Here is a 17,703-nt window from a genome sequence, read left to right on the forward strand (position 1 = left end):
TTTAATAAAGCTTTCATTAACATGTAGGCTAAAAGAATATCCGATAGTGGAAACAGGTTTTTGCCGCTCACTTCGGCGATTTGCAGCCTTTCACTGTTTCACCCTCCACAAAAGACGAATCTCTGTAGAATACCCGTTCTAACAATAAAGAAAAACCACCGAAGCGGTCCTTTACACGTTGACAGCTATACAAAACGATTGAATAAATGGAACACGGAATAAGGTTTCGTGCATAAACCGTCTCTAAATGAGTTTACTAAAGATTAAAGCGTAGCCTACGCGAAGCCTTTTTTATTGAAATTTCAACTTCAATAAATTAAGTAGGCCTATTTCGAAATAATTTTTAATCGCGGCTGGAAATTAGGCTGTTGGGTAAGCAGAAAGCAACATCTCTCAATAAACGACGAAATAGGATCACATTTTGATAGGCTATTTGACATTGGATATTGATACATCGATTTCTCATTCAATGTATCATCTAAAGCTTAACGGGTTGACTATTCAAGTTGCTTTGTCAGAAAGAAATGCTCAGGAGCTTTGCTTTTATGATAAAGCTCAGTGTTCAGATAACCATTAAAAAGTGTAAGGTGTGTTGCACATGTATAACTTTCCCCATCACTGCAGGATAGGTGACGCGAGAGACTGGACAGTAGACGAGGATACAGTCCGTGCGCACTGCAGGAATGTCGTCGACTCGCTGGCCTCGGACACAATGGAGTTGTGTCTTGTGCCACCTGACCACTAGATGGCAGGAAAGTTTGATACCTGACCCAAACAGAATGCCAGTGGTCTCCGAGGGGAGTATCAAAAATGTATTAATGCAGTCAAAAGACGGAAAAACCACAAATATTAAAGGTAATGGCTGTCAGTGCATGAACAATCGAACTTATATCAAGGTAAATTGTATACGAGTTATTTTATTTTTGTAAATTTATAATCAGATGTAAAATATCAAGACAGTAAAAAAGTACATAGCTCACCAATATTTTATCTGTTTAAACAATATACATATAATAATCCTATAACATTATATCCTTGTTAAAATAACTACATTCAAGTAACATGACACCCAATTATCCATTACTGAAGTACCCTATCTGACATACATATTAACACAAATCCTTAAACATCAATACAGTACCATTACAATGCCTTGTTTCCTAGTAGCCCATGTGCCATGTGTCTTTGTTTAGAGCTTCTGATTTAGGGTGGCTTGAGCCACCTGGTTCTGACTTATGAGACGCAGTTATTATTCCATACCTCACCCATCTCAGAAAAACCCAGACCTTTTTCATAGGGAAAACCTACATAACTCTGAGGGGATCCTGCTGAAGACGCTCCAATACTGTATGTGACTGGTCTATAGGGACTGCTGTCTACTCGAGATTTTCTCTCTCTCGCACACAGACAAACACACACACCTCTCAAGACTAGAGTCAGTTACAGTAGTTGAAGCACACAGGGTGTCTAACCGAATCTCCTTTTGACATCCCAGCATGCAACACATACTCAAAAATTGACACCAACTCATATTGTCCGTGCTGTTTGTGTGTAGGTATGTGTGTGTAGGTATGTGTGTGCTTACTAAACATTAACATGTATGCTGAGTGCCCAGGCCTGTGTCTTGTACAATCTCAAATATTACAGTGCATTAATCAATCATATGGATTCAAAGATTTATCACAAGAAGAAAGCCCCCACTACTGATTGGAACCTACAAATGGTGAAACATGCACACACCCTCCACACTGTCTTCCCTCTCCTGGCCCTCCTCCCCTCCCTCTAACTGTATTTACACTGGGCCACCTCTGCAAAGACACAGGGTGCATCCCAACACAACATAATAGATTATTCTCTTGTCCTATTTTCCTGCTCTCACTTATTAAGATAAGTAAGACGAGAGCACAAAAGAGCATGGGCCTACTGTCGACTACGAAACCAAATAGAATTGTTTAGTATCTGCCATGGGGGAAGGGCAGACAGTGTGGGTGTTTATTTGTCCAGTAAGTGCTCCATTTTGGGGTTGATGAAGGAGAAACCTGCGAAGGCTGTCTGGTCCATGGAGTCTAACAAGTTCTTATCTGCGTGGGAGAGGCGGGGTTTCTCATTCAGGAACTCTCGGTCAAAGTTGCTGCAGTCATTGGGAGATTTCTGTGATTGACAGAAAAGAGTTGTCAGAGTTGTCATGCTTAACATGTGACCAGTATGGAGAACTAAGGACCTTTGTATCGTTTAAAGGATCATTGTTCCGATGTGTCTGAAGCTTATCCTTAGAGCTCAACGACAAGATCAGTTTTTGGTATCAACAAAGATACAACAAAAAGCAGTTTGTCAAATGCAATGGAGCAGGCCCAGAGGACAGATGATCATAATAATGTTGGTCGCGTTTGATATGCAAAATACATACTGCTTCTGCTGATACAAATACTGTTAAATCTCTGAAGCACTAAAATACCAGTATCTCATTTGTACCACAAAGATTACTCTGATAACAATAACTGGAAAAAAGTCAATAGAATTAATAGTGCATTCATCAAGACACAGAGCAAAGTCGTACCACTTTGGGTTTGAAGGGGGGGTCCAGCTCCCGTCGCTCCAGAGCAGGCCAGTTGAGGGTCTTGAAAAAGGAGTGTCCACGGATGTTTCCCACAACTCCCAACCTGCGACTAGGGTCCCGCTCAAAGAGCTGGGAGGAAGCAACGGATGCTTATTGACGCAAACATGTTTACTACATATGCACTATCTGTGTGTGTGTTCTGTTCTGAGATAAGATACTTTATTGTCCCAAAGGAAACTGTATTGGACACACTACCTACTTATAAAAAAACATGTACATACATCATAAAAAAATCAATATACCATACATTGTAAATGTTCCTTCTAAATGTGAAGCTTACCTTCTCCAGTAAGTCCTTGGCTTCCTTGGTGATCCAGCGGGGGTAGTGGGGTGTATCCATCCTGATGGACTCAAAGAGCTCATCCTCATCGTCGCCTTGGAACGGCGACTGGCCAATCAGCATCTCGTATACCAGCACCCCGAACGACCACCAGTCTACTGAGAAGGTGTACTTCTGACCCAACAGGATCTAAGGACAGGAGGACAACAAAAAAAAAGGGTTGGAAGAGGAGCACAATATTCTATACATGCAGAGGATGGTGTCTCTCACTGCACACTCACCTCTGGGGCAATGTAGTCTGGGGTTCCACAGAAGGTTGAGGCTCGGACCTCTCCAAACACGTTCTCCTTGCACATCCCAAAGTCAGCGATCTTTATGTGTCCATCCTTGTCTAGCATGACATTGTCCAGCTTCAGGTCCCGGTAGATGATCCCCTTGGAGTGCAGGAACTGTAGGCCTACTAGGGTCTCCGCAGAATAGAACCTGAGAGAGGAGAGATAGAGACCACACTGTTCGTTATCATTATTACGCAGATCTTTTGGGTGAACACCTCTCTCTCGTGCCCAATCACAATCCTCTCTCGGTTAACAGGCGGATCGCTAACTTTTTAAGGTGCATGCATACCACCATATAATAAGCTGGTGAGCACTCACGTAGCTCTGTAGAGGTCAAAGCGTCCCTTATCCTGTATATGGAACATCAGATCTCCTCCGTTTAGGTACTCCATCACGAAAAACAGATGCTCCTGGACACAAAGACCATTTAATTTACGTTTTTGAGGGAGGTGTGTATAGAAGGGGGAAGAGGGGAGCTAGTATGGGATGATACCTTAGTTTGGAACGTAGAGTAGAGGTGGGTGAGGAAGGGGTTGTCCCAGGCCAGAGCTAAAACTCTCTTCTCCACCATGGTGCACTCCACATCATCATCCATCAAAACCACATCTTTCTTCAGAGCTTTCACAGCAAAGTACTCTCCTCGTCCCTTAAGTTCAGCCAGCAGAACCTACAGAAGCAATCACAAAAGCAAAGAAGTGTTTTAGTGTAAAAAGAAAGCATTGTTTCTGGATAGTCTACTTTAACATTTTCAAAACATCTCAAAATCCACTCCCAGTATTTTCACCCCTGCCACTGGGCAGTCTGGTTGTGAATGTACAGCTGGTGTGGTCCCTACCTTGCCAAAGCTGCCCTTGCCCAGCACTTTGTGGAAAACAAAGTTGCTCATGGTGAGCCGTGTCTGATGGATGATGTTGGAGGGAGGAGCAGGAGCAGGACCACTTCTGTCCCACAGCTGCTCAGTGCCTTCAGGTAAACACATACATACACAGGCACTATGTGAACAAACATGCTGGAACAAAGCAAATGTACTGGACATCTTGGAAACATACAGTATTCCAGATATCTGGTATTCATTAGCCTGAGCGACTGTTTGCCAGAATGCACTGTATGTAATGATAGCTTCCTACCACTGGAGTCTGCTCCTGGACTTTTATTGAAGTCCTGGTAGATCCCAATGTCTTCCGAGTTGGAACCGTCCGATTTCCTCATGGATTTCTGTGGATGTGAAACATTGTATGATTTTAGGATTTATTGACTTAGAGTTAATTGGGATAAATGATTAAACTGAGCATGACCTAATGTGACTACCCGTCTCACCTGGCTGACTTGGGACAGAGCCTCTGCCAGGAGCTTCTGGTTGATACCACACAGGTTTGCCACTTTCTTTTGACATTTGTGATGGACATTCATGCCACATTCTGAGGAGGTGAGTAATACACCGAGTTAGGAAGTAGGAAAATTGATACAGAGTAACAGACAGAATGAAAGCGAGAACGGAAAAGCTTGTCTAACAGATGTTTCATCCACCTTCACATTTAAGGCCTTGCTTGACCATCCCCCACAGGAGACTTCCACAGTGGTCACAGAAGGTGGGGCTCATGTAGTTGTGGGTCTTCAGACGGTGAGGCATGTCGATCTTGAAGCGCTCCTTCTGGAACTGTACACATACAGATCTCCCATCAGCTCTGCGCCAGCCTGCTGAGGGACAGTGCCTACAAACAAGCTGGCGTAACACCACAGGCGCTCCAGAGCCTCATCATAATGGCCGTATGGGCAGGGGAGAGGGCACCAACCCTGAACGGGTGTGACAGGACCTCTCTGCACTCAGGCTAGCCTAATAGTAAAACCCTAGTATTACAACACTAGCATAACAGCTAACTTTACAGGCCTAGCATTACAACTGGTATTACAACACTAGCATAACAGCTAACTTTACAGGCCTAGCATTACAACTAGTATTACAACAATAGCACAAAACTGATTATGCCCTTTTCCAACTTCTGGTTATCTACTGACATGGGAATGTAACACAGCGTGAATACATTTCAACACTGCTGTGATGCTGATGATATGGCAGCCAAGTGCGTTCATTCCTGGTACAGTAGAAGGTTGTGTACTGTACTATGTGCACTGCATTATTGAGGCCAGAGCTCCAGACTAGAGAGGGTCATGGTGATAGGACGTTATGCTAACCAAAGTTTCCCTGCTGTTGGCTGCAGTGCCTGTGCATCTCCCGATGATTTTGTCGATGCATCTCTTGTGGATGGCTGCATTGCATTCTGGACCAAAGAGGAAAACATAGGAATGCTAAGTGTAATATAATCTAGCGAATGTGAATGTAAGTATTATGCAATCATAATAACACTCACGTCTGCACTTGTAGCCTTGCTTGTTGAGTCCCCTATTTTATAAAAAAGAAAGAAAAATTATGCACAATTATGAATATTATGTTTGTACTAGCTAATCACCTAGATTGTGAAATCTAAAATGCTGTGCAGTATTACAGCTGCTACTGTACAACAAGGCCCAGACAGACACAGTCTTAAACTGGACACACATAACAAGGGTCAAAGAACGTAAATTCCAATTGAGTCTAAATATAGATACCATATTCTCTCCTACAGTAACTGCTCCAAGGTTATGCTGACGTTGCAGTTAAGCCCAGTGGGGTTTTCCAAACACGTGTGACTCATGGTCACACAATACCAGTGTTGCCAGTAGTGTTGTTTCTGGAAACTAACTGCTCCAGTTAAGGAGCTATTAAATACCACACTGGTCTACTTAAGAGTTATGTGGGAGTGGCGGGTATCTGTATTAGTAAACTCTGTTTTAACTACAGTGGCTGAACATCTCCACAGCATGGTTTCAATGTAGCATTTACTGTGAAGGACAGTTTGTACTGTGCTGATTGATAAAATACAATACCTACTACTAAGACATGACTGTAGCTAAAAGTTCTCAGTAACTCAGAGGTTTTGGTAACTGTAGTCAACCAAGACCAAAGGTAAACCCTTCCAGTAACAGGAAGTGAGGTGCCGTGGCCTGGATCATGGTCTCTCACCAGACAAACTCCCGGCACACAGAGCAGAAAGTGGGTTGTCCAAAGAAGGTGGCGGTGAACTCGTGGTTCTTAATGAAGTGGACCTTGGCTTGTTTGATGGCTCCTCTTCTCCTGTTAAGAGTCATAACCCCCTCGTCCTCGGGTACCTTGACTGACTGCTTACATGTAGCTACAGAAACACACAGACAAACAGGTTTTACTGCTGCATCTCAGAATATTTGATGACTCACACCACTCTATTCCAAGAAACAAGTCAAGTTGCCCACTGGCACAATCATATCATTGGCATGTTAGTGGTATTACTATCTGCTGAGTGACACTTTGCACAAACATCAATCATCAGACCAGGACCCAGGGTTGTTTAATCAACCCCCTGTGTAGGAGCAGAGAGTTGCAGCGGGAGCTCAGGCCACTTCTTGTCCCACACGGAGAGTAAACAGAAAATATGGCCCTCTGACTCTAACTGAAGGAGCTGGGTCAAAGGTCACTGGAAGAAAATTAGTGAGGCGTGAGAGAAGTAAACAAAGAGAAAACTCAGAGTGGTGACAAATCACAAAGAGGAGGAAAGGACATTAGGAATGAGGAAGGATGGAGGGAGATAAAGAGGAAAAGATGTCGGCAAAAAAGGAGAGGAAAAAACTGAGCGTATTGAGACAAAGAGAACAAACGTCTCTTCTTGGCCTCCTCCCACTGTCTGGTGTGTATTTCGTGTTGTGCATTGCTGCGGCCAGCCAGCTCAGGACATGGGGCGGGTGGCCAATAAGAGAGAGACACGCATAAAAAAGGAAAAAACAACAACTCTTGTCTGCTTTTTAGGAAAGCAGTGGAGGAGGGACTATGATGAATGTTGGAGCAGGGAGCCTCTCCAGACTAGTAGCTCACATGCCCTTCCTCTCTGAGCTGACCCGGAGCAGAGGGCCTGTCTGGGGCCTTCCCACACAGCCTCCTTCTGGGCAGCTGCAGGCTGTGGAAAGTTAGATCCTGGAAAGACTCCCACAGACCCTCAGAGTTGCAAGTTAGAGCTGTCCTGCACGCTGCACTAAATATTGTGTTCTCGTCCAGTTTCTGGTGTTACAGGGCCTGTTTCTCTGGCTCGCATCAGACTGCCCCCTGCTGGCTCCTACAGTACATGTTGGGATCTGTGCTCACATTCCTACTGTTGTTGTCAATGCTGGACAAACAGGTCTCTAATCTACCTCTATGAAGCCACGCCTTAAGTAGTTATTTCCATTCGGTAGTCTCTTTTACAGCCACCGGAATGGGCTCCAGCCAGGTTAAGCAGTAACTCAAGAACTTATTAGAGGAGTCAGGGAATTGACTTGTTGAAGAAAATAACACTAATTTCTTTAGTTTTTGTGTGGGAGTGCTACTGGGTAACAATAGCCCATGTGAGACACAGTATCACCACTAGAGGGCATCGCTAACTCTCTTCTTGAGTAAGCGAGTATAGTTCGAAGTCAGACACTGTATGTTTTGTTTTCTGTGTGGGTGTAAGTGTGCATGCATACGCTCGTCTCCTACCTGCATCAGAGTCCTCCACGAAGAACTGGACCGACATCAGAACCTTTCCAGAAGGCTGCAGGTCTACCCAGAATTCGGCACTGCCATTGCCCTTTTTACAGCGCTCAGCGAGCACAGATACTCCGACGGTGGCCTCTGCCAGGGGCTCCTCAGCGGTCTTCATCAGGACCACCTGTAGAACACGCCCCTCGTAGATGTGGGCGTCAAAGGTGGACTTCCAGGCAGGGTACATAGTGGGCTTCCTCTGGACCAGCGTCTTACCTCGCTCTGAAAGGGGGTTTAAAAGTACATTTGTGTAATGTGAGTGTTTGTGAGAACAAGACTGTGTTTGTGTGTGCCGGGTGCCACTGACCTGTGCTGAGGGATTCCTTCATCTTAATGGCACAGAAAGGAGGGTCAGACAGGGGGGGTAGTGCCCCAATATCAAACGTATTGAAGCCTATACGCAGAAAGGGTGCCATGGTGAGCCGTCACCCAGCCTGAAATACATAAAGACAGTGGCAGGGTTACCAAAGAACATACACGTGTTTGCTTATCAAGCACAATAAAAACGAGAAGGAAGAATTCAAAGCAGCTGGTCAGCGGTAGCCTCAGACAGGGGAGGAAGTATGCTTGAGCAACTCATGCAAGAAAGACTTTACTGAGTACACGAGGGACTGAGTGGAAAACAAAACCAAAGAGAATGAACGGGTGCATTGATGGCCCCTACAATAAGGGTTACATTTATAGTTATTATGAATAATACAGCCAGCTACAAGAGAGTGAGGCAAAGCAGATATTGGTCCTCCTTACAAACATAAGCTAAACCAATTTCTTGTCTCCGTGAAGTCCTCACTATTGTGCCGTACTAACTACTACACAAGCTAGAAGAACAAGGTATTTTCTGGAATTGTGACATTGTCAGGTTCCTTAAGACAGAACGGGGAAGCCAGAACTTGCTGGGGAGATAGCAAGCAGGGAGTAGTTTCCTACACTTCCTTGTGTCATGAAGCCTGTACCGGATTAGCCTACATTCTAATTCCCAAAGAGCTATGAAAATCCCACAGAATTCCTTAAGGAATTTCCACAAAGCAGTGGAACTTTGTGTTCTAACAATTTATTTAGTTGTGTCTATTTGTCAGCATTGCCACGTGGACTGTCAGTTTTTCTGCACTGTCACTTGTGGCTGAAGATCCTAGGTTCTGTTCTGTAACAGTCAGACCATTTCTAATCAAGGATCAAGAGAGGGAGTTATGAGCAGATGAGTGAGATGCAAACCTTCAAAAGAACTGTTCTGTAATCCCTTTAGTAGAAACTTACCGAGCATACTTTTAGGCAAATGATATGCCGCACATTTTCAAAGGATCAATCATTCAGAAGAGACTGGTTTCTCTTCATGCTCTTTTTCACAGAGCTGCATGTCATTCCTTAGAAGGAACAAGTACAGGAAACAGTGTGTTTTGTTCTGTTCAGACAGAAACAATTATGATGGAATTGGTGTTGAGAATGTGCTTTAGGAAGAGGACTTTCTTGCTTCCCTGTTTGACATGTTATCAGTCCAGAAACAACGAACACAAACACAAAGCCACTTACTCTCTCTTATCAGACAAATGCACAGTACTGTGAAAAAGAAAGCCTTGTGTCCCCAGAGAGACTGGAAAAAATGAGGCTAGCACAGACAGCTGGAGAGGGAGTGGGCAGAGAAATAGGGAAGAAGAGAAACAGAGAGAGAGCGCGACACAGCAACACACTGAAATGAAAAGCTGGTGAAGTCAAAATGTAATGGAACAGAAAACGGCACCCTAGAGTAGAATCACAGAAAGATTCACTTCTGTGGATTAACTAGACTTCACTGTGTGAGTGTGTGTGTGTGTCTCTCTCTCTCTGTGTGTGTGTGTGTGTGTGAGTGTGTGTGTGTGTCTCTCTCTCTCTGTGTGTGGGTGTGTGTGTGTGTGTGTGTGTGTGTGTGTGTGTGTGTGTGTGTGTGTGTGTGTGTGTGTGTGTGTGTGTAATCCTAAAGACAACATGGGGCCTGACCACAACACTATTTGTATTAGATTTTGTGCTCAAATTAAAGAGCTTGTGAAACTGTAAATGTTAAAGTTTAGATAAGTAAGTTTAGATATTCATTAACACATTTGACTTTAAAATACCTATAGAAACAGTAACATTAAATATAGCTAATAGGGACACCACGGAATGAGACAAGGGAACAAAATCATTGAAAGAAGGAAATGTCATTAAGTCATACCATCCACATATTAGTATTTGACCTTGGAAGGAAAGTTACCTATGAGATTACTAGGGGTAGAACATATGATACACTGGAAACAAATGTCTATTGCACAATTTATATAGCAGTTAGTATAGGACTCTTAAACACCAAGAATGAAACACCAAACCCCTAAAGGGGAAGGATATTTCCAGGAACACAACCCTGATGCTGCTGTATACAATCTTGCAATATCTTCAAGTTCCAAAACAAAAAGAACAAAACAAATATCCATGTGTCATCGTGATATTATTCGTTGAGTATATTTGTTATCTTAACTAGCTAACAACAGAACTGCATGAGCAGGACTGACAGGTTAGGGAGCTATTGTGCACCTGTTCTATAGTTAGCAAGTTAGCATAGGCTACTTGCTCTCAATGGGGGAAGCAGGCACACTGACACTGACAAGGGGTTTTCATCATGTCATTTGCTGTTCCACTGTACTAACCCACTTCTAGATGTCCCCAGGCCTCTGTCAGAATTCGTATTCTCTACCTAACGTAACAGGAACAGAATTACTATAAGGCAGCTACACTGACAACAACAGAGCAGAGCAGCTGTCACATCAATAGCAGAGTCCTTGGACCTGTAAAGCTAAGCTTTGTAAAGTGAAAAGGTTATTTTAAGAGGCCCATATGACATAAGCAACAGGTGTCCCCAGTGTGGAAAATGCAGTAAGTGTCCTTTAAAATATTAGGTGAAAGGGTGAAAAAGACTAGCTTTCTTTTAGTATTTGAAACAAACACACAGTAATTCTTAATCATACCTCTCTATCACACACTCATATTTATCACACTATCACCTCACCTTGTCTAACTACAGAGTGAAAATTGATGGACGTTCATTGGAATCTACTAGCCTAATTACCCATGTGTAGGATGGTGCACACTGAAGCGACAATAAAACACACATTCACTGTCTCGTTCTTCAGGAGCATTTGTATGTGAGCCATTGGAATTTCTCTCAGCACAACGTATGGCTAATCCCAAACGCACCATGTCAGCGGGTGAGTGGACCTCCAGCTGCAATCACTGTGTTCTAATCTAAAGGGCCTCACTGATGTTCTTTTGACAAAATACCTTTCTGAAGAAACTGTAACATGAGGTGGAGGGGGAGAAAAGGAGAGGGGGACACAGCAGGAGAGAGGCAGACAGAGAGAGATCTACAGCAGAGGTCTACAGCAGGCCTTAGAACAAGTAAAACCAGTCTAAATTAGCTAACAAGCATAGAGCTAAACAAAGAAACTAGTAAACTTGAACTAAACTTGAACACCTGCCTCAGTTCTATTACAACCAAAGCTAATAACATGGTGTGTGTTTTATGACAGTAGAGTTTGTAGGAGGGTTTCTTCTGGGAGAGGTTGCATTCAGGCGGCCAAACAACTTTGATAGCCGGTCAGAAGATCATAGTCAACTGTTGTAATGAACATAGATTTCGCATTGTTTGTACGTTCTTGTTGACTCAATGATAAAACAATATTTCAGATTAGGATCTGTTTGTTTGTCTTTTATTTGCTTATTAATATAATGTTATGTAAAATTTTAGCTAACAATGGTTGACTATCAGCAGTCTCTGAATGAAATTGTCTCACTAAGTTTTCCATTCAAATAAATGTTTAGCTAAAAGAAGCTAGCCGAATCACAAAAACCTTCATGGCTTGCTGGCTTGTCCTATGCATTTCACCCAACCTACTGGTTTTTGTTCATTGTTGAGCATGTCTATCCTCTCCTTGACAATATCAAGACCATGGCCGTTAGGGCTGTCCCCGACTAAGATTTTCTTTGGTCGACCAAAACTCGACTAGCACTTCTGAACATCGACTAATCGGAATTTGAAACGTTTTTTTTTCTATAAATGTCACAATGTTTTTCATCAAACCATTTTGTGTGATGTTTTACCTCACTGTTTTAAGAGATACTATGAAAGAAATACATACATAAGAAGGGAGATTGACAACTCGACAAACATAAATGTACATTTTCCCGATCTGACTCAATGTAGCTGCTGGACATTCCAGATTCAGCCGCTATAAAATAAGCTATTACTAATAATAAGCCTCATGTCACCAGTCCTGTTGTTACCGAATGCCGATATAATACAAAATGCCTGATTGTAATAGATAATAAATAATAACCAATGTACTACAAATAAAAAATATTGTTTGTTTAACATGCAAATCAGCGCCCTATTCACTGCCTGAAAAAGTGCAGCATGCGAACTTACGTAGAAGCCGAGTGGGGAACGGTGCAACAGAGAAAGATTGTGTTGTCTTGGCCGGAGAAGATAATGTCATTCGATTTGGATTGATTCTTATAATAGGCATATTCATGTTTCAACCCAGCGCGTGTTAGCATGAGCGAAGTAGGCCAATTTATGGTTTTCAGGTGGTAGGCTACATCATATTCAACGTCGAACTATGAAAAATAAACCGTTGTTGGCAGAGTTTGCATTCAAGATGAGTCACCCGGTACTTTGTAAATGTAAATGTACTGTAAATGAAATGCTGCCATACCACAGATTTATTTGCCATTTTGCCTAATAACACCAACAAAGTAGGCTATGGCAGAGTTTGTAGTTCGGCAGACAATTGTGCTTGTGCCGTGTGCAAAAAACTAACAAAACAAAGCACAGATTAACGAAAGGGAAAACAATTTTTCTGTTAAATATATATTTTTTGAGTTGCTTTATTTGTCTTAAATAATATAATCTACAATTTATGTAGAACATTTCTTTAATTCAGCAATGGTGACACAAGCGGGAATCAGATCTCACACTGCCATACGGCAGCTCGACTAAAAAAATCTTAGTCGACCAAGAGCATATCAACCAGAAAATCGACTAGTCGACTGAGTGGGGACAGCCCTAATGGCCGTAATGTTAGATTCACTAAGATAGCTAACTAAGTCAAATTAAAATTATGACAAGGCTAGTTTACAACCTGCCACCCTTTAGACAAATTAGTTCTCAGAAATAAGAAATTACCAAATCCCTGTGGAATCCCAGGCTGAATGGATTTGAGTTGGTTAGTGGCCAGCAAACATATGGCCCAATATACATATCTCAAAGAGAATCCCAGTGTTAAAACAAAGTAAAATCTTGAATGCATACCAATGATTAGGTCAAGACTAAGGGTAACTATGACCACCAAAAAGTGTGACAAATGTGTAATTGAATGTGTCTGTGTTAATGTCTCATGTGCTGCTATGCTACAGTAGTTTAAACTCTTTAAGCAAAACAGCATTTCCTTCTCACACAAAACATTCCACAAATTTGTAGTATAAAGCTAAGTGGATAGGGGGGGTTCCATTACAATGGCTTGTGATATCGTGGCCTACATTTTCTTACAGGGCTTTATTTGGCATTAGACCATTCTGTAAGCTTTGTGCCCTCAAAGCTTTGCCAGACAAACCCATGCAATCAAAACTATAGTCTTCTGCTGTGGTAAGAGATCCAAACATTTGACTCTGTGAAGTATTCTAGTACAAACATAATTGTTCTCTTCAAGGGCTTGTAGGACTGGCTTGAGGCACCTGAAACCTTCCTCTCCAAAATAAAGTTAATGTCTAACTCTGAACCTGTCACCGTCACAGGTGTCAGACACAGACCAGGAACTTAGTGTACACACAATACACACACTAGTATACACACACACACACACACACACACACACACACACACACACACACACACACACACACACACACACACACACACTACAACATTCAAGAACCTCAGGTTGCTGCAGGACAGCTGAAGGGAGGGAGGAAAAAAATAGAGGAATAGAGGAAAATAAAAGAGGAGAGGAGAGAAGGAAGAGGGAGGAAGGATGCAGATGGATGAGGTTCCTGGTTCAAGGTCTAAGGGAGGACGGCTGTGCTGAGGTAAATTCCGCCCAGAGTGCCATTGATTTTGTACTGCTAGACTCACAATACTTTCCAATCAATACCAAAGTTATAAAATGCCTGCCTGTATCTCTCCCTCTTTCTCACACACCAACACGAAACACACACAAGCACTGCTCCCTCCCTTTCCTTGTGGATGAACAGTGGTGTCCATTACTGCCTCTCTCACAGTTCACAGCAGCTTGATTAATGTGCACCTCAGACAGCAAAACACCCTGAGAGACACAGGTAGGGCGACTGACTGCAGTGGGGGACATAGCATGACAGGCACAAAGAGAGTAAGAGCGAGGGAGAGTGAGGGAGAGTGGGGATCCGAGAGAGGGATATAACCAAAACATAATTATCGAACTGTAGTCTGTGGATTAAAGGTTCAGAGGGTATTATAGTAAATACTGGTGTGAAGAAGCACAATCATCCCTCATTTAACAAGTAACACCAACACTGTTAATGATGTACCACAGCCTGTGCAATGCCCCTGAGTTTACCACTCAATGTCTGTTTAATTGAGTGTGCATGTTATAGCTTTACATGTGGTAGAAGCAGGTGTTATCTAAATAAATAAATGATACAAGACTGCCAGTGCCATCATGGACACTATGACCCCACAGACAGAAAAGGATCTAGCTCTGTATGTAAAGTTGGCTGTGCACACAGAAGACTGTGTCTGTGTGTGTGTGTCATTGTGAGCCTGGCTTGGCTCCTGCAGATCCAGGGTTACTTGTATGTCTGTTGTTCTTATGCCAGGGATCAGTGATGGAAGGAGAGCTCCAGTGAGCAGATGTCACAACCGTTTCCTCAGAACCACAGACCACAACCCACAGCCAACATTGACACAATGGTCTGACTGCTCCAAATGCAGCCACATGTACATATAGTGCCTTTCTTTCAAAGTGTGGTGACACATGAACATCTGTTTCAACTATTGATTTGAACTATGATGACTCCACTCTGACTTCAATGCCTACTCTGTCACAGTTATTGTAGTATCGTTTGGAAATAGAGCAATGGGGTCTTACGATCTAAATATAGGCATATAGTGGAAGATGGTGTTCTGTAAACAGCAGGCCTGCATTCCTAGAATAGGCCTATTGCCTACGACTTCTGTTATGACAAGTGAAACGGTGTGCCTAACCACTTTATAAATTGCACAGTAATACAGTCGTATATAAAAGTAGGCCTCATCAAAACATTAAACACAAAAGAAAACTTTGGTGGAGCACGAATTGTGCATAAGCCTTTAGGCATCTTGGTAAAAAAAAATAGTATGTTGTGGTGGAGTGAGAAATAGGGGGGTTGTCCAAAACAACCACCAAGCCATAATCGCCATGTCACAATCCAAGTTCCACAATGGACGTGAAAGGATGAACAATTTGAACGATGCACTCGGCTTCAATGTTTTCAGTAGCCAATTTTTCTAGTTAAACATATATAAATGCAGCATGCACGTTTGTTGTCAGTATCGCGGTTGAACATATAAACCCATGCGAAAAAAGTTACGTTTCTATTTTAACAAAAGTGTAGCGTGAAACTCATGCAGATGTCTCACTGAACACTACCCACGTTGCGTAAGTACAACACGGATAAATCATTCTCCTACAGATGGAGCGTCGAGCAAATGTTTCCCGCAGTTTCAATCCTCTGATTTCAAGCCTGTTCTTAAAGTGCCTGCTCCGACAGACACCTTGCAGTTAACAAGAGACAACTGTGGCAGTGTAGTTTTTTTCAAGTCTTACCACTAAATCTAAACTTTTACTTTCGTAATGATCATGGCTATTAGACAAAAATCGCGGGCACTCTTTCTAAAATAATTTCCGCAGCGCATTTGACACTTTGTCACGTCAGCTTTTTCAAATTCTTTATTAACTTGACGTAATCTAGTTCGCGGTGAAGTGGTTTACTTACCCTTAGAGTAGGTTGTAGATTTAGATTTACGTGTGTTTTACCTCCTTTGGTACTCTCTTGTCTCTCTTTTACACACACTACAAATGTTCAGTGTGTTTGAGGAAGTGTTCGACAACCCGCTGCTCTTTCCCTCTTTCTTTCTCCAGCAATGCAGTGTAGAGACGAATGTGACGTTGCCAGGTGACATCCGAAGTGCGGACCGAGAGAGAGAGAGAGCGAAGGAGAGAGAGGCCAAGAGAGGGTGGGGTTGAGAAAAGGGATGGTTTGGGTGGGAGGAGTGCAGGTAATAATATTCATGTTTGTGTTCTGGATCTAATCTTAGAACCTTTCTGTTCTTTTTAGCATGGTCTAAACGTGTTCATTTAAAGCACTACATGTTTTCGACACGTACAAAATAAGAGGCTTGTAAACGTGTGCCTTTCTGACGTCTAACTGACACATGCAAATATTGATAGACACGCGGGCACGCGTGCACACACACACACAAAGCCAGGGGTATCCCACTTCACAGAGTAGAGAGGTGGGACCACACTTCAAATTCAGAGGTAAACTCTCCACAATGGCCACACCTACACATCTCATGCTCTCTAGAGTCTCAACTGTCTCGCCCACACAGGACTGAGTGAATCACGTGCTGCTGACTCATCAAACCCCACCCTCTTCTCTGACTATAAGACTGAACAGACTGGTAAATTTAGACTCTCTCTCCACCTATAGTGCTCTTTTAGTTATTTTCAGACTCTACCTATGGCACGCAAACACTGATGACACAGGCCTCAAACATTTGAGGAGCTGGATTTTCCATACCTTTGTTCAGTCAACAATAAGACACAACAAGGTTAGTGCCATTTATGTATGATGTCACCCACAGTATGAGCAAGCATTTTTAAATGTCAGTATCATTGACTTTACAGTGAAGAATAGGTTGTTATATTTGTGAAACACATTAAGTTTACTTTTACTGTGCCTTCATTGACTCAACTAAAACAACTGTTGTCAACTGGGTCTCTTTTAGAACTTTATAGACTGACTGCTGCACTCCTGGTGAGTGAAATCCTGGACATTGTGTGCTGGAACCAGTGCTCAGGGCAGTGTTCATACACATTCCCCTTGGCAATGCCCACGACTGTTGCGCCCTATGCTGCCAGAATAAACATCATAGTGATTGAGACTTTCTCTTTCTGTCCTAATTTCGTTCTCCGCCCTCAACTTTCAGTTCTTTTTTATTTCTACATCTAGTTTTACACTCTCCTACACATAAACACACACATCTATACGGTCTTTGTGTTGGCTGTGTATATTACTTCACAAATGAATGCACCGATGAACATAGTGGAGGCCATATTGTCTTATCAATCTAGGGCAAAGTGTTTCTCTACAGTCTGTTACATGTAGGAAGGAAACAAATAAAGTCTTAGTCTGAATATATTTCATGTGACAGCCCTCCAGCTCTGGGTGATTCCTTTCTGTGTTTTTTTAAGGATATGAGGCAAACCAGGCGTCACTCATTTCTCAACAATTATTTATTTTAGCCTTACATGGTGACGTTGTAAAACACTAAGGCCTTGTAACTGTTTATATCGACAAGCTGCCAACCTGTCCTTGTTTATCCACTGCAGTGTTTTAAGTTCTGTGAAATTAACAAACACCTGGTCTGTTTTCTGCATTTTTACATGCCGGCAGTGCAGAAACAAATCAGATTAATAGATGAGAATTATGGCATGGACAAAAACTGGTCTGAAACATAGAATACTCTGAACCTTGTTTGAACCTTATTTCTGTTTGGTTGAAACTTACTATATGTAGACTTTACTGTTTATTCCAGCACAGCATA

At 42.5% G+C, this 17,703-nt stretch overlaps 1 protein-coding gene across 2 annotated transcripts; it reads right to left on the reverse strand.

Moving 5' to 3' along the window:
• Nucleotides 1-903: 903 nt before the first annotated feature.
• prkcdb (protein kinase C, delta b) lies at nt 904-16,049 on the reverse strand. 2 transcript variants are annotated; one of them, XM_067238944.1, is made up of 17 exons: nt 15,870-16,049; nt 9,114-9,220; nt 8,167-8,293; nt 7,815-8,081; nt 6,294-6,462; nt 5,602-5,633; nt 5,426-5,511; nt 4,760-4,889; nt 4,550-4,650; nt 4,360-4,447; nt 4,068-4,195; nt 3,726-3,899; nt 3,551-3,642; nt 3,179-3,380; nt 2,898-3,086; nt 2,558-2,686; nt 904-2,151 (listed from the first exon to the last, which is right to left on the reverse strand). In XM_067238944.1, exons 3-17 carry the CDS (start codon nt 8,273-8,275, stop codon nt 1,993-1,995), a joined length of 2,055 nt encoding a protein of 684 aa, XP_067095045.1. In that variant the 5' UTR covers nt 8,276-8,293; nt 9,114-9,220; nt 15,870-16,049; the 3' UTR covers nt 904-1,992. The 2 variants fall into 2 exon arrangements, with proteins under 2 accessions (XP_067095045.1, XP_067094252.1); XM_067238151.1 differs by lacking the exon at nt 9,114-9,220.
• Nucleotides 16,050-17,703: the final 1,654 nt, after the last annotated feature.

Source organism: Osmerus mordax, chromosome 1 (assembly GCF_038355195.1).
Source record: "Osmerus mordax isolate fOsmMor3 chromosome 1, fOsmMor3.pri, whole genome shotgun sequence".
Taxonomy (NCBI): domain Eukaryota; kingdom Metazoa; phylum Chordata; class Actinopteri; order Osmeriformes; family Osmeridae; genus Osmerus; species Osmerus mordax.

Coding starts and splice junctions, on each gene's coding strand:
- prkcdb (XM_067238151.1), bottom strand. CDS start 8,275: ATGGCACCCTTTCTGCGTATAGGCTTCAATACGTTTGATATTGGGGCA. Junction 5,634..6,293: donor GTGTGCCGGGAGTTTGTCTG/GTGAGAGACCAT, acceptor TTTATAAAATAG/GGGACTCAACAAGCAAGGCT. Junction 3,087..3,178: donor CAGACTACATTGCCCCAGAG/GTGAGTGTGCAG, acceptor TCCTGTCCTTAG/ATCCTGTTGGGTCAGAAGTA.